Here is a 22,466-nt window from a genome sequence, read left to right on the forward strand (position 1 = left end):
GAGATGTGTGGAAAAAAAAAAATCTGCTTCATGCTTGCCTAGCCTTTCTGGCAATAGTTCGGTAAACGCAATACATTTTGTGTAGCATGGCACAGAAAAATGCATTAAAAAAAAAGAAAAATCAAAATTGCACAACTGCCACAGCTGTCCCACACCTGTTAATGTGAAGCTAAAATGATATATATGCACATTTATTTGACATGAAGGCATTCCACCCTACACTAACAGACAAGTTAGACAAGTTCTTTTCATTGCCATCATATTCTCACAAGTTTTGGCCAACTGCCGATCCCTTTCATACTCTTCAACCTTTAGAACTAACTGCACTGTTTTGCATTAATAGCAGGGCATTTCTTTATACCCCTTTCAAACAAGCAAGTTAAAGTGCACCTACAGGGAGTGCACTCGCATTAGCACTAGCAGATACAAAACTGGCAATTGTAAGAACATATCTAAAAAAAAAAGAAAAAGACACTAACCTCAAAGTGTAAAGCTTAGAATACTGTAAAGCACACACACAATTACAAAAAAAGAAAAAAGAAAAAAAAAAAGGAAACAAAAAAAACAAAAACAAATTTATACCGGGACGACTCTGAGATTGCATGTCAACACCATGAACAACAACGGCAACCGTCATCTAACAGAAAATGGCACTGCCACTGTGGCTCACCGCGCTTAATTTGGAAGTTGCATGCAAGCTTATATCGTGTTTTCATTATGTGATATTTTGCCCTTCTCTATTATAAGCAATTACTAAAATAATATATAAAAAACACGTAAAATCAACTTGTATGTTTTGTGATGAAGAAATTGCTGCCGGCGAGGCTATGCACTCGGCCCTCATGTTACGCCATTTAGCGGTGGTAGAGTGCACTTTTCGTTAAGTGACACTCCCCATAAGTGCACTTTATTTTGCGCATTCGACAGGGGCATTACTTACAACATTATCAGTAATTTCACAAGGTGCAAGAAGCAGAACATACATTTATGAAGAGCCTTGCAGCATGCTCATAGCGGATACCACTTAAAGCCCTTCATGCAAGCTGACAAGCTTCTGGGTGGTGAAAAAAGCTGTGCAAGAAGGCATGTGCAAATCTGCAGTAATTGAGCCAAAAGAATAAGCACAAGACTACACAAACTCAGAGATTGCGGAAAAAAACAACAACAACAACTAGAGTGAAAATGTCCACACAAACACTTGCTGTGCGCAAAAATGAAAAAGTAAGAAAAGTAAGGAAAAAAATGCAATAAAAACATACCTTGAGCATAGCCCTGGGGCCAAGGCAAGTTCGTATGACATCAGCAACAGCCTAAAAAAAACAAAACAAAAATCAATGCTTGTAAAGGGGGCAAATTTAATGTAAAATAACAAATGACAATGTGTACTCCCCCCCCCCCCCCCCTTCCCACCTGCCTTCAAAAAAAGAGGGCTCTAAACTTCAGTTTTAGCGAATTTAAGACATGTCTGATTATTTTCAACGGCTCAACTGATCAGGGTCTTAAAATACAAGGCCATGAAATACCTAGATTGGCAGAATAGAATAATCTCAAGGTAGCGGGAATTCAACATTCCCCTTGCCTGCACGACGCGGCGAATGCCCTCTCCTCTTCTCCTTCTCTTGGAGAAAAGGAGCCCTCATCTTTCTTAAAAAAAAAAAAAAAAAAAAAAAAAAAAAAAAAACTGACTTTTCACAGTGGCAATTCAGACATCACTCTGCCTTCTCCGGGCCGGTAACAGCCCTCCGAGGAAACCGCGAATAGTAGGGAGTGATTCTTCATCACTATCACCACTGAGAAAAATCACTCAGAAGAACTGCTCTGAAAACCACCCGTGACAGGATTCGAACCCGCCACCTTTCAGTCGCGGGACAGAGGACTAACTAACTCGGCCATCAAGCACGCACACAAGCGATATGATAAAAGGGACAGTGATTCTCGTTGAAAATGATTTCGGAAGTCCAGAGAGCCATGTATTTTGTGACCGCCTTTTCTCATCTTTAGTGAGTTCTGCGCCTAAATTAGATTTTCTTTCTAGGCCGGTCGGCGCCCCTACCAACGCTTTGCTTATTACAATAAAAAAAACAAATACCCACACGCAAACGCTAGCTGCGCAAAAGAACAAGTTCCTAACATAAACCGATTTAGGAGCAGCAGTTTAAATTTGCCGCGCACTGCCACCCAACTTGCAGAAAGTTTGCCTTTTATGGTCGGCGTTCCACCGCGCGCCGATAACCAGAAGCTTAGAACTTGAGGTTGATATTTGAAGTTTGTCCAGCCCGATGCCTGAATGCGTAACTCGTTGTCAAGACGAGAAGCAGTATCCACATGCAGTGGTCATCGGCGAAAAAACTATATTTTTTCGCTCATCAGAAGGGAACGCACTTTCTTTGTGAATGAGTCGCCTGCCAGTAAGCCTAGCGAAGCCGACACATGACTGCGGCACCGAGCGAAAAGCGTGTATATATTCTTCTTACGGGTATTAATGTTCAAGAGCATAATACTAAGAGCAAAAATACCCCCTACAACACAAACTCTCCCTGTTAGTTCATGTCATTTCATTCAAAATGTGCGCAAATTTGGGTTGTCACGCCGCCGTCGCTCACCTTTGCAGCTCGAACATTCTCGATCTGAACTTTCCTGCCAGACTCGCGTTTGGTGTTCTGGCCTGAAAAGAATAGGCGAATAACCAGTGAAACATGGCCCAGCGTACTGGAGAAACTTAGTGAAAAGGATCACGTATACTTACTCAGAACGAGGATCGGAACTTGCCCAGGGCCCATCATTTTCGCTACACGCGGGTGGTGAAGTTGGGAGGAAGTATGACTGGGAGTGCCGCAAGGACAGATGATAGACAAAGACATGTGTGAGGCAACGAAGCGATCGTGAATTGGTGTAGTAATCCGGTCCTCTCGTGGCGAAAGACGTCACTACTTACAATTTTAACGCTTTAGTGGCGCGACCTGTTGCCTAACGTCCCAAGCGTAAGGCGACTGCCGCGGCAGCTGTCGTTGGTGGGCGCAACTATTGCTAAGCGCAGCAGCGGCGTCCTCTGTCCTTGAAAGCAAGAATCATGCATTATGCGGCGCTCCGCGCGGAGTTTTTGCAGTTGTGCGGGATGTTTTCGTTGAGCACGGTGGGTGTGTGTACAGACCAGCCTAAAGCACCCAGTGGCGGCCCATGACCTCAGTGTTTTGACCCCCGGGACCTCTGTTAGTGGCCCCTTCTCGATCTCGCACAGTGTTGTGCCCGGATGGACATTGGTGAGTCAATTTCATCGTTTCGATTTTCTTCCGCGTAGCGCTTCACTGGTAGTCTTGACAGCGCACAACGCGCAGTGCGGACTTCGCTGATCTATGTGCTCTCATGATACCACGCTTTTTTTTTGTCTCTCTATTGATATCATCGTTTTAGACGATAAACCGACGTGTGGTGCCTGCATTTGGGAGCAGGGGCTGACTTCAACAACCCTCAAACGCGCTAGCTTTTGTTTGTAGTGTTCCTCTTGCTGCAAACTTCTGAAGTGGGAGAAGCGCGCATGCGGTGGCGGGACCTCCACACACTTCTCCTGCAGGAACGAGCATTGTGGAAGGGTTGCATCAGTAATTTTATGCATGTCCGTTATTTGAATCGGAGCGTGCAAATAAAAAAAATAAAATAAGTAGATGAAAGAGCGTCGCACTAACTAACATGTGCGCAAGTTGTTTAATTATGTACGTTACTCTGTTGCGCACTACGTAATACCAGTCTTCATTTTCTTAATACTTATTTTGTTACATAAGCACATATATAGGCTCCACAGTTTTTCGCTGCATTGCACACGTATATGTCCTCCACAGTTTATTCTTTTTTACGCGTGTTCGGGATGTCTAAGCCGGCACTCATGCACTCAATTGTACATGCATGTACCTCGTGCCCACAAACCCCTCTTCCACAGTATCTCATATACTACGGCCCTCTTGCCTATTTAAACACACCACCTCACTTTTATTTTCTGTTTGTACAGTTTCTGGGTGATAAACTTTTAGATCCCGACCTATATAGGTCTCTGCCGAGCTGTGAACGGCTCGGTTGGGCAGTTTTACGTCAACGATCGCAGGCGTCCCGTAATTAACGCGCGATCCATAAAATGACGATGGTACTGCGTTTACGGGGTCAGTAAAATAAGGGTGGAACAAGGTTGCAGCCTCTTGGTGCTCGGCGCGGTCTTCTTCAAAAGTTGCGCGCGCATATGTGCAGTTGCGCGCTTTGGCGCTGCACTTCTGAGTTCTGTATCTACCTAGCGTGGCAACTCGAACAGTCAGATAAAACATCAACTAAGGAAGGCGTTCGCTCGCAGATGAAATAAAAGTAACACCTTTTTTAGGCACGTAAGGAACGAGATTCAATCACAAAGTGGCAGTTTAACAAATCAGTAAAACAAAAACAAACAAAAAAAAAAAGCATGAAAAACCGTCAGAAACAGCTCAACTTTTTTCCTTTTCTTTTTGTGTGCGTGCTTGCGCAATTATTCAAACATATGAGATCCGTCACAGATACAAACTAAATTAATGCTCACACACGAGAGTGAGCGTAAAATACGTATCCTCGCTATATTTTCTCAGCGAGCCGGTGCGCCTCCCACATGCTCAGGCGTGATTGTGGTGCCTGCGACGTTTGCTTTCCTGTAGATACTCTGAGCTCACGGCGGCAGCAAACTTGCCGGAGGAGGTTGCGTAGGTTGGAAAAGCGCAGTAAATGTGTCACGCTGGGTGGGCAGACAAGCCCTGCAGAAAGGAAAATGATGGATCGAATAAAATAGAGGGGTGGAAAAGATGATCGCGAGGTTTCGTGTTGCCGATCCTGCGGTGACAGTACGCATACACGACATCATGTCATCCACTTCGCTGCGCTTGCACGCTATGGGTTGATAAGTCACGCCGAGTGCTTTAACCATCGTTTCCTTATATAGCTCTTTCTTTCTTTCTTTCTTTCTTTCTTTCTTTCTTTCTTTCTTTCTTTCTTTCTTTCTTTCTTTCTTTCTTTCTTTCTTTCTTTCTTTCTTTCTTTCTTTCTTTCTTTCTTTCTTTCTTTCTTTCTTTCTTTCTTTCTTTCTTCGGTGTATTGTTTTTTTTCTTTTTTTTTTTTTTTGCTCTTGTACTATGACGACAAGTGAGCGTCTCGATGCATTACTTACTCAGCACTGACGGCAGCACTTGACCCACTATACATATGCGAGCAGGAAGGTCCTGCAGAATATATTTACTATGAGAAAGCATAGCCATCCCCGGTCATCCTACTGCTGCTTGAATGAGAATCTAGAATTATTTAAGTATCATTGCTGTTAAGCATCATTGCTGTTTGTGACCGGAGTTGGTTTTATTCCTTTCCGCAGCATTGATTGACGAAATAAACATTTACGATTCAACAACAGAGTCCTCCATGTAGTACATACTTCAAGTATAGCTACTGTACTTACACTTAAGTGGTGTAATACGTGATAACTGTTGGTACGACTCATTTCTTCTGTCTTTCTATGATGCACTCCTCGCCTATGTGAAACACTGAACATTCCGTACGTGTTACTAAAAAAAAAAAAAAGAAGAAACATGAAACGTTTGGGAGGCTTTAGGTCCAGCCAGATTGTGAAGGGTCGTATTCTCACGGCTGTTCGCGTGCAAAACAGTTTGGTAACTACTGGTTTGGTATATTGTCATTGTACTCTTGGTTTATTGTACCGTCAGTATCTGCAATGGGCTCTGCGAATTACTCTTTAATTGTGAGTTCCACAGCAATGAGTAGCCTTTCTGTAAGAGTTCTGCCACTGAACGGTATCGGCTAAACGGTATCAGCCTTTTAAAATATTCAATAATGCTCTATATGAGCCGCACCTTTCTTTACGTGGGCGGGAAAGCCCACTTCGTTTTGTCGAAACAGTGAGCGGCGGCTGTGACTGCGGAAAAACAAAATTCTTGAAAATTTGTCCGACAAGGATTTAAATTCTAATAATTCATTTATCCTTGAAAACAATAAAAATGTGTCCAACACTATTTAGACCCGTAGCCAAAAGCTAGTCATGGGTCAAAAAAAAAATGAAACACACACACACACACACACACACACACACACACACACACACACACACACACACACACACACACACACACACACACACACACACACACACACACACACACACACACACACACACACACACACACACACACACACACACACACACACACACACACACACACACACACACACACACACACACACACACACACACACACACACACACACACACACACACACACACACACACACACACACACACACACACACACACACACACACACACACACACACACACACACACACACACACACACACACACACACACACACACACATATATATATAAATGAGATAATTATGTTACAATGCATGGTTGGTTGGTTGGTTGGTTTGTGGGGTTTAACGTCCCAAAGCGACTCAGGCTATGAGAGACGCCGAAATAAGTAGGAACAATCACGGTAATGTATCGCATGTTAAATTACACTATAAGAAATGGGTGTGCCCAGCAGGTAGAATGCAATTAGAATACATTGTTCAAGCGCTGAAAGTATTGTTTTGATGAAGGAGCAAAATTTTGAGCGCATTGCACTTGTTGTGAAAGAGTGTTTCATATTTTAGCACCTATAAGGGAGAGCCGTCGTTCTCCTTATAAGTTGTGAGTAGGTGGTAGATTAAAATTTTCTAATGTTGTATTTCTGGTGGTTCGGGATGATGTGTGAAAGAGGAATATATGAAGGAGGTGGTTGTATCTTACAATTCTGCTCACGGCATTTGCTGTTTTTTGCAGACACAATGAATCAAAAGCTAGTATATGTAGGTCGTCGAATAATGACTTGTGTTTCGTCATGGAATAATATATGAGCGGGTTGTGTTTGCGCGTGATTCTTCTACGTTTCATCAGGTAGTCACTATTCTTTCTTTCTTTCTTTCTTTCTTTCTTTCTTTCTTTCTTTCTTTCTTTCTTTCTTTCTTTCTTTCTTTCTTTCTTTCTTTCTTTCTTTCTTTCTTTCTTTCTTTCTTTCTTTCTTTCTTTCTTTCTTTCTTTCTTTCTTTCTTTCTTTCCTGTATCCCGCGGGAACTCCTGCGAGAGGATGCCGGAGTCAACTGAACAGCCATTTCATTTTGACTGACACTTATATTTCATTAGGGAACACCTTAAGGGGTTTTAAGAGACACTCGTACTCTCCCCCTATTTCTTCCTTGTCTACTCACCTAATCAGAAAAACAAATAAAGAGAAGTAGTTTGCTTTTCCTTGGCCACCCGCCGTCCCTATCGATTTCTTCCCGACCGAACAACAGGAAGGAAGGACAAAGCGATGGCGGAGAGTGTTTGATGCTAGGACAGAGTGCCACACACGCACTCCAAGGTGGAGAACAGCCTTCATGTGAACACACAATATAGTGTACGCGCATAATCACGTACACCGAGCTTAGGAATCGATTATACAATGGTCAATAGCGGCGCGAGCTCCCGTGTGCTGTTCTTGCTGCGGCTGTTGCTACTGTGAGCACATGGTTTGACGGTGCATACGCTTTCTGATTTCCGGACACCGAAGGACGCGAGGACCCTAGTTGGAGATTATTTTTTTTTTGTGGGTCACTTTTGATTACTCTGACTAGTTTCATACGTTCAACTATTTCATGTTTTTGAATATATATCTTGTGTTCTCTCCTACCGCTAGCACTGTCATCACCTAACATGTCTCGAAAGACGCAATATGCGACATCGCTGCTCTTATTACAGAGCTCTAAGCTTCCGAATCATTTAATGTGAAACCAACCTCCTGAATAAAATTAAAAAGAGGTGAAGAGTGAAAAGCCACCAAAGGTCAGAGGAGTGGCCGAAGCTGCTGATAAAGGAGGATCAATTCGTCCGATGCTAAGGCTAGACATATCTACTGCATTCACGCGCTTTCATCTAGCGGTCGATCCCATGTGCGCAGCCAAAAAAAAAAAAAAAAAAAAAAAAAAGAAGGCTACGTATACAACGTCTAGATTTGCGTACGCAACGTGGAACCGACAATCGAGGCGCTGACACTATAGTGCACACCATGTACATCCGTCGAGATAGATGCATATATGCACCTATTTCGACTGCTGCCGGTCGAATGCAGACGGATATATCGCGGCACGCGGGCTCTCTCCCCACCGCGATGCGTGCGTGTCTCTAGGGCTCTATGTCAATCGAAACGGAGCGGCACCAACGCGGTGGCGGAGTCGTTAAGCGCGGGGTGCCGTGTGTTGGCGCAGTCACGTTTCCTTTCGACCACGGGTCGCTATATGGGCGGCGAAGCCGGCGTTGTATAGTGCGCGTCGGCCGTCTAGACCCGTCGGCGCCGCCTCTCGATGTACCTCTCCATTTACACTGCGTCTCCCTCGCTCTCTTTGCGTGAGTCGTAGTCGGCGCTGTTACTGTCATCGACAGCTCTGCTGGATTACTCGCTTCCACGCTACACTGAGGTGACAGAGCTCTGCCTTAGACGAAATGAGTCAAAGTGGCGCGATGACGGAGGCACTCCTTCGATTTTGTAGGAAAGGATCAGCTGGTAACTTTCTTCGATCGCGCTGCGTGTATAGCCACCATAATATAATGACCTTGAGGTTGGGTCATCTTTTATACTGGTTTGTCCTGCGAACACGTTCTGAACTTCCCAAAGATTGGATGGTCCAAACATCAGGGATAGAATGTCTGCTGTGGCGGACGTGGGGGATTCTGAAAACAATGACAATTAGCTATCTAAATAAAAGTTACTTAATTGACTCAGTAAGTGTGAAGCTAGTAGCCGCGGACAAGACGATGTAATAACAGTTTTGTATAAAGTCGTTTTGTATAAAGGACTGCAGCGCCAGCTATATGTCGCACAAATTCGACATAATCGATTAAATGTGCGGGAAGTTTAGTGCGAACGCAACGTCCGTTGGTGATCGGTTGCAATATCTACGGTACCCTACGGTGAAAGAAGAGGACGCTTATAAGCTATACAGCGTTGTTAGTGGCTCCCGTATGCAGCTCTCCTTGCGGATCCTTGTTCGCGTACTTGCACTTTGCTACTCGCTTAATCACCTATTCTTTAGTTTCTGCCTGTATTATCCCACACATATTCACTAGCATACAGTCATAATCTACACAGTTATGTGAAAGACCGCCCGACATTGCTATAAAGCCCCGATTTAACCACGCCATACGAAGGGGCCAGAGTGGCCTATGGACAGTGTCTTACACGGGATCCAAGGGTTCCGGAGGGTTAGATTAACATCTCATCCTTGCATCTTAAAGGAGAATCCCGAATTGGCAGCTGCTGCCAATTTGGCCATGTCACGTGGTCTCGTGACGTCACGCAACCCGCGGACCGATCAATGCCCGACCAACCGCCAACTACCACCTTTCAATAACATGCTCGTGATTTTCGCTCACAACGCTGACGGCAGACTTTGTGGAGAACAGGCCGCCTTTAACACTAACGCGTTAGAATTGACTCATTAGAATAATGTGGCTGTGGCTACCTGGTGGAGCAGGAGAGGGCTAATCGGGGATCAGCAAGGCCTTCCTATTGCGGTGATCGCAGTCTAGAATGAAGATGATCAAAGCTACTTCATTACTGTTTATTCCGTAAGCCTGCTAATCAACAAGCAGAAGTTATTGACATTCTTTAGAAATACAGAAGAAAAAATGGGCATGGACAAGGCATGCAGTGCGAAAGGAGTGTAATCGATAGTCGCTAGGGGTGACGGAGTGGATTCCAAGGGGAGGCAAGCGTATACCATGCAGTAGGCAGCAGAAAGTTTGGTGGGCTAATGAAATTAGGAAGTTTTTCAGGGGTCAAGTGGATCGAGATGGCACAGGACCGGCTTAAGTGATCGGACATGGGAGAGGCATTCCCCCTGATCATGATGACTAAACCATCTGGAAATGGGAGGAGCGCTGAAAAACTGCTTACTACATAAGCTATTTCTTTTCCGACAGTAGTAGATATCTTGCCACCCGAAAACGATGCTGCCGGCCGATATGAAAATCTGACTGATGTAGGTAGTGACGATGTCATAGAGGTCATGTGACCACGAATGACCACTCACAGAGCACCGCGCAAAAGAGTCAGATTCAACATTGTCCCTGGTTCACCCGAAACCTTTGGGATTCGACTTCAACTGCATGGTTCTCGGGTTATGTATTCAGGAACGAAACGAACTCAAATAAAGGAAATGCGGATGAGAACTCGAATGCTTTCGCATGGCCTAGCTCTTAAAAAGCCTTGATGGGTCTCATAGTTTTCTGCAAACTTATTTTGCGGCGTACATTATCATCTCTTGCGAAATACCTCCGTGTCCGTGCAATACCCGCGTTCCTTTCTTCGTACACTACAAAAAACATTCATTCGACATCGACAGTTGATGAAGAATGTCGTTAGCATGGGTCGCTTGATACAGTGATGCCTATAAAGACATAAAGTGAGTGCGCACATTACGGCCTCTCGCTTTTGAAATAGTGCTTTTGGACGTTTCTTCAAGTGAAGCCGCGCCTTGAATGACAAGTGGAAAAGGAGGTTTGAAATCATCACTCGACTGAGAACGCCCATCTGGAAGAAGCACTAGATACCCGCTAATTATCGCGTGGTGTTTCCCGCTTTGCATGCCGGAAAACAAGTATGATCCGATTTTTTTTAAAGAGTCTTTTTTTCTTAATAGAGTGAAGCCTAGAACGGCTCTTTATGTTACCAATCAACCGGAAATGGAGATGAATTGAGATTCTGCTCCAAAACACATCAGAAGCCGTGCAATGTAACGATTATCTCCCTCGTTCATTATCATTTCACCCCTTCATTTCTCAGTCCCGCCTTTGATGCCGGAGCCTACGTATGGCAATCATTTTTAGCTCTTAGTCACGGCGTCAAATATGATGAGCGATGAGGTACAATGAATCAGTCAGAAGAAAGAGCAATAGTTCGAAAATACTGCCGCACTGTACATTTTTTCGACCATGAACATTTGCGTTACTCTTCTTCATAACAGTGTCGCAAAAAATAAATGTATTTTCAGTCGTTCAATTGCCTGCGTGAGACTACAGAGATTGCGTGCACGAAAGTCTTAACGAAGCCAGCCTTCCGCTAGTCGGTACACGTACACCATCTCTAACGAGAGGCTGACTGTGACGTTTTTTTAAACTATGTTTACTTTTTTTAAAGCTGCACGACTGAATTCATTCCCCAACGAGCATGCATACGACACCTAACGAGACCAGTTTTCCTTCCTTGGGGTTTTCTGGTCTCTCGTGCGTTCCTGCTTGGTATACTTTTGCGTTGGTTGATTGAGCTCGGGTTAGCGAAACTGATTTATTACAACGTAAACACCCAGACAACTTTCTTGCGTAGATGAAATCATGCACGTCAAAGAAACCCATTACTTTTATCTGCTCTTGAGGTTTCACTAGCCCAACCGAAAGATATTTGTGAGTCTTATGTGTAGCAAACGCTCGCTGACAGCGATAGTGAGAGTGCGACACGTTTTAACGGTTGCTTCGGCCATGGTATAAGTCATCCTTTTTTTCCAATGGGGACGCGAACGTTGACCGTTGTTTGACTATCGGTGCCTCTTCCTATGATAGTGCCTTGATACAGTACCTCATCTCTTTGTCCGCTGTTATCGAGGCACCCTACCTCTTCCGAGCTCGAACGAGCTCTAGCGGCACATATCCCCAACTTGAGCCCAGTTAGTTCAAATCAAATTGAATCAAATCGATTTTATTTACATATATGACTAGTAAAAGGTACATGAAAAATCATCTGGGTCCTTAGCCTTCTTGGCTAGGCTTGGGCCCGAGCAGAAAATGCAAAGAAGAAGTTATTGCGAGATAACACAGCATTCTACTTAAAGATCATCTGCGGCAATATTATTTATAACAATTAGTTTTCGCACTATGCTCCACATTGAAATGGCACATACCGACGAGCGGAACTCCACTGCGGGGTTACCGTTCGTACGTCAAAAAGGGAGTTAGACCTAAAATGGTTTCCGAATAGTCTTGTGAAACAAGTGTTAGAGCCATATATTTTTTTCGAAGAGGGAGGGGGGGGGGGCGAAGGGGGGCAATGTACTACATGTCTCGCATATTAAAATAGGCACACAATGGTCTAATATCTTTCAATTCGATTACTCCGGGTGATTCTGTGCGGGTGAGCTTGGTCCAGCGAAGCCGCCTGCGCATGTGCTGTTGCGTTTTTGGCGGTCGATATCGGCATATTGTATCGGTATACGTATGCTAATACTAGAACTCCGGTAGTGTCAGGCCGTCCTCCTCCATAAAGCCACGCCAAGCCTTTTCCACTGCGAACGATGCGGGCAGCGCAGTGTTACCAAACGCGGCACTCACGAATAGAGAAGATGGCAAATTACACATCACTCATTATTTATCTCGGACGCCTCCGAGGCCTCATCCCGAGAGGATGAGGGAGGGCAGAAGGCGTCGCTTGTAAAACTAGGTACAGACAGATAGATGCGCATGCGCCGGCTTGCGCGAAGCCCATGGTAACTCAATGGCCTTAGAAGTCGGCGCCTTATTTTCGTAATTCCTCCTTCCTTTAGGCAGCAGCCGGAGGCGCCGAGGAGTCTGTTTATGTAGTAGGGCAGCGGACTCTCCTCTCGCCTTCCTCTATGTGTTGGTGTTTCAGTGCGTTGTTTTGGGACCACTCCGTCCGTTGGGCGCGGCTGCTTGCTTGACCCTCTAGAGCCGCTAGGCCCAACGTTGGCTCGGTCAGTGTTTAGGCGTCGAAAAAAGGGAACAAAGAAGACAAGAGAGATAAGGGAAAAACAAGCTGTCACTTTCCTATTCCCAGAACGAACGGCAGCCCAACTGCGTTGTGCTCTTTTTGCTCGGCCTTTCCTCCCTCCAGCCTTGCACTTGTTCTCTTTGACGGCTCTCCTCTCCATTTCTCAATCGAGCGAAGGCGCACGTTTTGCATTCCGTGCGTGTCAACAAAACAAACGTTTGCCCTTTCCGGCGTCGCGTTCGCGCATGGCATGTTCCTCTCTTTTCCGTTTCATATTTGCCCGTTGGCTGGTTTAACACGCGAGTGATTGCGTTCCGAGTTTAGAAGGTGTCGCAGGGACGGGGTGCAACGACATGCTGCGCGGTGAGTCGGTCGGTTGTTTCGCTGACTCCTTCGTTTTATTTATTATTTGCTCTGTTGGCGCCCCCCCCCCTATCCCCCCCCCCCCCCCCCCACACACACACTTATCGCGTATGAAAGGCTCACGTCCACGCCGCTCACTCACCTATTTCCGACGCAGGCTGCTGAGTCCTGCCACGTCGTTGCTATGACTTCAACGCTTAGATTCTACGCGAAAGATGCAAATTTGGAGCGTTCGGAAATGCTACAGATATTTATTATGATATTGTCCTGTTTTAAAAGAAATTTTTCGGCACTATTCATACACGCCGGTGTTACGCATCTATATAGCGCTCTATGTAGATGCTAGACGCAGAAAGGCGGCCGCACCATCGTCTGGATTTCAATATGTTCGGCTAGACTGAATATCTCACTTCACGAGCTCATATCGCATATCTGGCCCAGCTCCATTATGAGACTAGCTGTCTTTTCTTCTTATTTTTGGACGCGTGAAAACAATAACGTAGGTGGCGCATGCATGAAAAGTGAAACGAGCTTCGACTTTCCCTTTCTCTTTCCCGTCTACTTGTAGAAGCCCGCTTGTTGTTTTAATCGGGGAGACTCCGAATACTGCGCGCACGGTGGGCGCTGCAGAAACTCGCGCTGGGGGAGAATTTATCGTGTGCCTTTTCACCTCTGAGTCTAACAGGAGGCAGTGGGAGCGTCTGTTTTTCTCGCCAGATCTTTTATCCGGAAGTTATTTATATGCTTAATGTGTGTTCGGTTGCCTAGCTTTCCTGTGAATAGCGTTGTCGTCTCGCCCGGTCACTCATTGCCGAAGCGTTAATATATATGCGAAAATAAGGTTTTGCTCTGAAGTGATGGGAACATCACGCCCCTATCATAGTGAAAACAAAAGAAATGAACGCCGTTATTTATTGAAAATACAGCCCCGTGTACTGTGTGCTGGGAGAGACTGCGACGTGCACAATGCGGAAATCGGAATTAGCTTGATCTTTGCATTGCTCGTCTTCCGGCTTCTTTGTGGCCTTGTAACCTAAGCTGCAGCAATGATACAGGCCTTCTGGCGCCTCTCCAAAAAGCTGTAGGCAGCCGCAAAAGAAAAACAACAACAACAAACAAACAGGTTTTTGGCCAGCGCATAAACAAAACAAGAAAGAAAAGACAATACTTTGCTTCTTCAGTGAGTTTAACGACGCAGATGTACGTGAAATTGTGGTATATTGACGGAAGAAAATATTTATTTCGGACACTGTAGTCAGTAGACGCAAGTGCACATTTTAACAGTACGTTGACTGTCCGTAAAGTAGTTGCTAGTGCTCAACGTGGGGGAAATAAATTCGTTAGATTTTTATTCAAGTCTCTCTAGCGACGTTGGCCCTGGCATTGGTGAGGCGTCTCTCCGAACGACGGGAGCCTGAAAGATAAAACGCTTTGTAATAATCACGTTACCGTTGTCAGATGGGAAGGGAAATTGACACCCGAAAGCGCCTTGCCTCAGAGTCACAAATAACTCATCGACCTATGACCACTCATACAACACCTCCAGCAACCCCTTTGTCACGCGATGTATGGCACATAGGGCGCGGACTGAGAAGCGAAACTTAACTGTCCCGTTTAGTCTTGTATATGCAAGACTACGAAAAAACGCAATGGTAAGCATAACATCCAATCGAAGGTTATATGCTGAACAATTTTTTGCACAATTTATGTTAAGTACTACAATATATGTCTTTCTTTTCTTTTTAATCCTTTGGAAAATAAATAAAATCAGCACATGAATGAAGTGAGCTGCACTGCTAGGAGTGTGTATTATACGGTACCATAGAAATCGTATAGGGAGGGGGGGTTCAGATTAGACAAAGCAATTACGGCATTTACTCGTGTAATCGGCGTGCGCGCATTACGAACATACTTCCAACTTTGGTGGTCAAAGAGTAACTTTTATTCCTCTCTTAATAAACACACTCAATTATTTTTGCGCACAGTCACTTGCTGATGTCGATGACAGCTAGCAGGTACCATTTTTTTAACGCGGGAAAAAAAAAAAAAAACTGGACAACTATGCAATGTGTCAGCGGTCATATTTCAAGAGTATTATATGTGACACTAAGGGAAGGACAGCCATTGATATGCTGTGTGAGAAATACTAGAGCCAGCGGAAACAACACCTGGTCGCAGAGGGCTTCTTAGTTCGATCTGTCATATGGATTGTCGAGAACTCGTTCCAGTTGGATCGAATGCTGAATGATTAGAGTTGTACTAGACTCAACTCTTTAGTAGCTCTTTTTCTCTCTCTTTTTTATTTTTTTCTTGTGCGGGCATCATTATTCATATTGCGGGTTTCAGGTCAATCGTTGACCGTGTTCTCCAGCACAAAAACGGGCTGAAGAGTGTGTTTTATTCCATTATTTATATGACTCGCACTTGCTGAAGTACTTCTTACATTGGCATAATTTTCGTACAATGTTAACGACTGTAAACTTTTCCGAATATTTAAACTCTCCTTCCCCCCGTAATATGCTACACCCCAATTTATCAGACTTTCTGGGTAAAAAGAGCGTTTATTATGCGAGTAAATGCATTACATGAATGATCTGGTCGTGAAGCATGGTATGCGAGTCACATGAAAACATATAGATCGGAAACGTGGTAGAAATAACCATCCTACTTTCTTACAAGCTCGACTCTTGCTGGCTGATATTCGCCGAAGTCCGATGAATAATGGTTGTCCTTCTGTCGAGACTGCGTTGTCAGTGATGCCGCCACATCCTCTGTGAAGTCGGTTATGCCAGTCACAAAAAAGCGACGACATTCGGGGAGGTTGCAGAGCTTATTTAGTCTTCTGTTCTTTGTTTTTCCACCAGAAGACGTGGCTCTCTCTGATCTATACTTAGCGCTGTCGACTGGTCGTCGCCCTAACGCATGTCGCGACAGTTCTAACCTTGAAAAATCTTGCATTCCTGGTCAACTTGTATTCCCCCTGTTATATTTTTGCGACAGTAAGTTGTTTGTCTGTTAATTCCTTTCTTTCTTTCTTTCTTTCTTTCTTTCTTTCTTTCTTTCTTTCTTTCTTTCTTTCTTTCTTTCTTTCTTTCTTTCTTTCTTTCTTTCTTTCTTTCTTTCTTTCTTTCTTTCTTTCTTTCTTTCTTTCTTTCTTTCTTTCTTTCTTTCTTACCTTCTCTCTCTCTCTCTGTTCAATTATTTATTTCTTGCATGTCTCGTTCCAGTCTGACTCAGCGACGTGCTTTGGAACGTTTCGGCATCAATCTTCTTTTTTGCTATCCTATCCTCGAACGATGCCTAAAGCACCGAATAACACTGACGTCGTTCCGCCGTCACGTCCACTGCTTGACGTTGACAGTCTTGGTTGTATGTTATCGCGATTGTATGAATCGCGTAAGTTTTTCGCTAAACTTTTTATGAGTTTTATTTTGCTTAATTCTTGCGCGAACCGTTTGGAAAATTGTCCGACTTCAACAGCAAGGAAATTTCAGTGCGTACGTATACGGTTTGACTTTTTGTTTCTTTCTCGAAACCATACACGGTGATTGCAGTATATAGGGATGAAGGGTGGGTAGCGCCGAACGGCAAACGAAATGCAGCAAGATGAGCGAGGGGCATGCGTTTGAGGGTATACTTTGGGAATGAACACATGACACAAAATAATGAAAGCAAACTACACGGAGGCAACGCAAGAACAAGTCTTAAATTGCGCTGTCACCGACGGTGGGAACGTTGCATTTCACTTTTATTATACCTTGCGCTATAACGTGGCATTAAGGAGCCCCCTGAAATGCTGCCCTTGTCTATAACTGCGCTTATTTCACCCGCTCGCCCTCTGGTGGATTTTCTTGCATGAAGAGGAGGTAGCACGTTCCGCGAGCTTAGGAGCACGACCAGTCCGAAGGAGAAATAGATGAAAGTGACGTCGCATGAGCAGCTTCCTTATTTCTCGCAAATCAATGTGAAAGCTTCCGGCTACGACGTATGTTACACACATACTGCAGATCTCGGGCGAAATCTATCCGGCAGCTACTGCGAAAAAGAGACTATAAAGACTGCATGGTTGCACGCGATTGGCCGTGAAATCCGGGGACCTACAGAAGGCATCTGGCAGAAAATATACAACTTCAGCGCCGGGTATTTCCAGGTTTCCCTCAACCGCTGTAAGTAACGAAACAGTGAGGGGACAGCACGATAGAAATAAGCAAGAAATACATGCGTTGTCGTCCTCCTTCGCCGCCGTTTCTCTCTGGCCTTCATGCAACAATCAGTCCATGCCAATTCTTTATTGCTGGAAGTTGAACCGTCGGATCCCTGCTGATCCGAAGGCGCCTCGGCAGTTTAACTGGGATGAAAAAAAAGAAAGAGAAAAAGAAAAAGCTTGAAAAAATTGCGGCGATGTGCTGGACATCCACTACTTACGTATTCATAGGTTCTTGGACGGAGGAAGAAATAAAAAAAAACAAGAAAAAAATTGTACATAGAGTTCTGACGAGACAGCGCCTTCAAAGAAGGCGAAGCGAGGCATTCATGCAATCAACGAAAGGTTATTAGTGGGTCGCCATTCTTTTCAGGTTGTGACCTTAGTTCAGGACATCGTTGGCTGTCGCTATCCTGAGCGCCCGCATGATCAACTGCTGGGGATCACGCACCACTCAACGTTTACAACCAACTGTCCGCAGACATTGCGCGTAAGGTGTCGATTTTGGCTTTCAGTGCTTTAACGCATGAATGGATGTGTTACGTGCAGTTTTGAGTGCATACGCCCGTGGCTTACACACAAACGACTTTGCTGTCTAACGGCTCGGTAGGCGTATAATATTAGGCTTCTCCGTCGTCTCGCTGGAGGCTGCTGGCTCTCCGAAGGTGCGCAATCTGCAGAAGCGGCGCTACCGGCTCGTTGGTTGGGAGAACAGCCATGCACGTCCGGCGCCTCGGACCGCAGTCGCGGGCAGCCCTGTATAGATGTCACAGAGCCAGCGTCATCAAGGGTCAGGAAAATCCCCATTCACATATTTAAGCGCAGGTTTATGACTACGCTTCACGAGTGGCTGCGACGCTGATTACCGCACTGGCCATCGCTCGGACTGCCGCCAGCAGCTGTGAACGATAGAAACGGCCGCTGCCTTCCTGAAGTCAGCCTCTTCTTCCGAGACGCTGCACGGTTTTTCCGAGAGGTGATGCGTAGATGGTTTTACTAGGGTTCGTCTTCGGGACGAGAGCCAAGCTGGGGAACAATCGTCGTTCTCCCGAGGCTGCGTGGAAAAGAAGCGCTACTACGGCTTAACATGTCTACAGATGCATAGTAAACCGTTAAGACCGCAGATATAGAACCAGCCTGGACATGGACCGCTGGAATATGGGCGGGAGAGTTTTTCTTATTGTAGAATATTTCGCTTTTGCGATCTTTCTTTATTTATAGACATGCCGGACAGGTATATATATATATATATATATATGAGCGGTTTGTTGGTCTAGTTGGTGACAGTTCATCGTAAGTTCAAGGCGCGAAGACACACGCGTCCCGTCACCTGTCTTGTGTCCGTGTGTGTTTTCGCGCCTTGAACTTACGATGAACTGTCACCAACTAGACCAACAAATATATATATATATATATATATATATATATATATATATATATATATATATATATATATATATATATATATGTATATATATATATATATATATATATATATATATATATATATATATTGCCGCGAAACCTTCAAAACAGTATTTGTTGTTTTTTAACAGCCGCCGGCATACAGGCTTATCACTCTGATTCTGGACCGCGTATCAGTTCCGTAATCTTTGTTAATGCTCGATGTCGCGAGTCACACCTTTATCAGTTTTGTTGTAGCGCAAGATGCACCGAGATCTGTCTCGAAGGTTCCGGCCACTTGGGTGTCTTTCCACAATGTTCCAGCCCGTGCTGGTAGCTGTTTGCGACGTTATCTAGATTGTTCTGTGCAGCCTTTAAATTGAGCGTTGCCGAGTGTGACGAGCATTCTTTGTTCGACGATCGACGAGCACGTTTGTTTCTATCGCCGCCGCCGAGTTGCTTAGTTCTTTTGCGGGCGCAAGTCAGCCCAAATAAACAGTTTCTTTAGTGCAATCATCGACCCTTCAATTGTGTCGTCGACCTCGTCACCACTACGTGACAATATATATACATATATATTTGTCTTCTGTGTAACTGCTCCATTTTGTGGCACAGCAACTGCAACAACTCATAGAGGTGCTCATTGTTAACCTTCCTCCAGTTTTCTAAACATGGATCCAACATTGAAGAGCCATAGCTACGTGTTGCAATGGAACTGCCGGGGTTTCGTCAACAAGGAAGGCGAGATACGTACACGACTGCGCATTGGTAAACTTCCTGCGTGGGAATTACTTTTACAAAAAACAAATGCTCTGCTCCCGCTTTCTGACTTCATTGCCTACTCTTGCCCGAGCATCACAGACTATCGATGCAGTGCTACGTCCAGGATACCTGGCAAAGCGGCCATGTATGTAGCCGATTGTTACACCCAAACTGAGGTTTCACTGGCGTTATGGTGCAACAAATGGCAAGAGGTAGTGGCTGTGATAGTTCGCCTCCCCCGAACCGATATAATTCTTGTCTCGTGCTACATACGTCCGCACAGCGGTTGATCACCTAAAATACAGCTGAGATGGATTGCGCACCTCCTGGTTGGAGGTGACTTTAATGCCCCGCATTAAATTTGGGGTTATTCCTCTTCTACTGTGCGGGGAAGTGTAGTGTTGGACGCATTTACTGATTCAGATTTCAGGCACCGCAACACGACGTTAGGATGGTCACCGTTCACCGCCTTCCTCTCCAGACCTCACATGGTGGTGTGGTATACGTGTGCTGTTTCATGGGATCGAGAACTAGACTGTTGGGGTATTGGCCATTGTCTATTACTCATTCGTTTAGACTCACATTGCCAGCGCCGCCTTAGGCGTTGCTGCTTGGTCACAGAGTGGGACTTATTCAGAACGCTACTAAACAACACCCTGCTCTCAACTGTGGATCCACAGGAAGCTTTGCGCACTTCACTACATGCTGCAACTCATTCCATTTGGGTAGAGAAAACAGACCGCCTCCAGATCTGCACCTTCTTCGGCTATGGGTGGCTCGTCGCATGGCGGAATTGGCGCTTATTAGAGAGCTCACTTTTGAACGCCAAAACACACTACATCGACTATCAGCAGCGGCACGCCTACACGAGAAGCGCCTTTCTCGTCAGCGATGGCAGGACTGGTACGCATCTCTAAACGCAACGTATACTACTCAATCAATATTGTCACGTACACGGTGACTAAGGATATCAATGATAGCAGGGGGTAGCCCAGACACAAGAACACAGCAGCACAGACGCAAACGTGCAAGCGACACTTTGTCGTCCTCTTCCACTTCGTCCTCCTTTCACACCTCAGTCATGCGCCACCTGGCAACGCTAGGTGGCATTACCCCCTCCCTCCGAAAAAATGAGAAGGGCCGGTAAAAATGGTGTGAAAAGCAAGAGAGTGGTCACAGCGGGTGGCCTCCGCAAGGAATCCGTTTACAGTCGACGGTGGGTTTCGCACAAGGCCTGCGAACAACTGCTCTTTCAAACCCTGCATCAAGTGCCTGACCTTTTTGTCCTCGGACATGGCGGGATCGGCTCGCCTGAAGAGGCGCGTCATGTCCTCGACGTATGCTTGGACACTCTCATTCGGCCTTTTGATGCGAGAGTGAATGGCACGTTCTGCATGCTCGCGACGATCTGCGCTAGTGTAAGCCTCGAGCAGTTGACGACGGAATTCCCGCCACGAAGTTAATGCTTGCTCTCGGTTCTCGAACCAGATACGGGCGCCGTCCTCAAGGCTGAAGTAGACGTTCCTTAGTTTGGCAGCATCGTCCCACTGGTTGAATGCAGCGACACGTTCAAACTGAAGGAACCAGTCCTCCACATCCTCAAAGAGGTCCCCATGGAAAGTCTTCGGTACCCGAGGGGCCTGCAAGGTGTAGTTACAGGCCGGTGCGACTCCCGTCATCTGCTGCGCAGGAGCACTAGATGTCATGGCGGCGGGTGATGGCTGAAACTGCGGAGACAGTCCCTGGAGCCGTCGACTGGAGCGATGCACGGGGGTGTCCAATGGTACAGGGCTGGCGCGACGTCTTGTAGATGGAGATTCTTGCATAGGCGATCGTTTTTACCCAGCAGCTCCACCAGAATGTCACGTACACGGTGACTAAGGATACCAATGATAGCAGGGGGTAGCCCAGACACAAGAACACAGCAGCACAGACGCAAACGTGCAAGCGACACTTTGTCGTCCTCTTCCACTTCGTCCTCCTTTCACACCTCAGTCATGCGCCACCTGGCAACGCTAGGTGGCAATATGGCGCACATTCCGGCCCATGGAAATCGGCAGGCGTTCAAAGGACTCCGCAGGCAGTGCTCTAGCATCTGAACACACTCCAAGCTAGTTTGCATCAGTGATGGTCAGGAATTTATTTCCAGATTTCAACCACAATCCACTTCCGTTCACGAGCCCGAATAATCTCTCGTCAGAAGCGGACTCACGTCCAAGCAAAGAGGGCCTTGAAGGTATTGAAAAACATTTTACAATGGCCGAGTTTATTGCAGCTATTGACCAAACGAAACCGCGCAAAGCTCCGGGGCCGGATGGACTGACATGCGAAGTGTTTAAAAATATTGAACAGCCAGTTATAGAGTGGCTACTTGAGGCACTGAATACAATTTGGACCTCTGGAGATGTCCCGACCCCTTGGAAACATGCTGAGGTGGTGCCAATTCCTAAGCCCTGGAAGCCTCCCTCTAAGTTAAGCAACCTTCGCCCAATAGCGCTTATGTCCACACTTTGCAAGCTACTAGAACGAGTGTTAGCTATGCGCCTGTCATGGTGGCTTGAACAATAAAACTGATATCATCCAGCTCAGATTGGCTTTCGCCCTCATTTGGCCACTGAGGATGGGTTGGATCACCTTTCAAGTTACATGGTACTACTAGGAGGAAGATCCCGCAAAATCCGGACCATTTTAAGAATGGACGTCCGCAAGGCCTGCGACAACGACAGCCACTCAGCGATTCTAGCCATTCTACGCTGGTTACTTTTACCACCCAGAGTATGTAACTTTGTCAGATCATTATTAGAAGACCGTTCTATTTCCATACGGATTGGTAAAGAACGTGTTGGACACTTCAGCGCAAAGAGGGGTGTACCTCAAGGATTCGTGCTGGCACCAATACTATTAAACATGGCGCTTCTA

The 22,466-nt window shown here is 45.6% G+C and overlaps 2 protein-coding genes across 2 annotated transcripts in view; one reads left to right on the forward strand and one right to left on the reverse strand.

The window, feature by feature from the left end:
* Positions 1–2,898, reverse strand: part of CCT3 (chaperonin containing TCP1 subunit 3) — a 32,330-nt gene extending 29,432 nt beyond the window's left edge. Inside the window, exons 1-3 of the mRNA XM_084594278.1 lie at positions 2,747–2,898; positions 2,604–2,665; positions 1,260–1,310 (exon numbers count right to left, since the gene is read on the reverse strand). Coding sequence (XP_084450404.1) covers positions 1,260–1,310; positions 2,604–2,665; positions 2,747–2,861 — 228 coding nt within the window. The 5' untranslated portion in view covers positions 2,862–2,898. The remainder of the gene's footprint in view (positions 1–1,259; positions 1,311–2,603; positions 2,666–2,746) is intronic.
* A 222-nt stretch (positions 2,899–3,120) lies between these two features.
* LOC146198785 (multiple C2 and transmembrane domain-containing protein 1-like) overlaps positions 3,121–22,466 on the forward strand; it is a 213,380-nt gene continuing 194,034 nt past the window's right edge. The window contains 1 exon segment of the mRNA XM_084594277.1: positions 3,121–3,260. Coding sequence (XP_084450403.1) covers positions 3,251–3,260 — 10 coding nt within the window. The 5' untranslated portion in view covers positions 3,121–3,250.

Source organism: Amblyomma maculatum, chromosome 2 (assembly GCF_055883805.1).
Source record: "Amblyomma maculatum isolate TAMU_Amacu chromosome 2, ASM5588380v1, whole genome shotgun sequence".
NCBI classification, from domain to species: Eukaryota; Metazoa; Arthropoda; class Arachnida; order Ixodida; family Ixodidae; genus Amblyomma; species Amblyomma maculatum.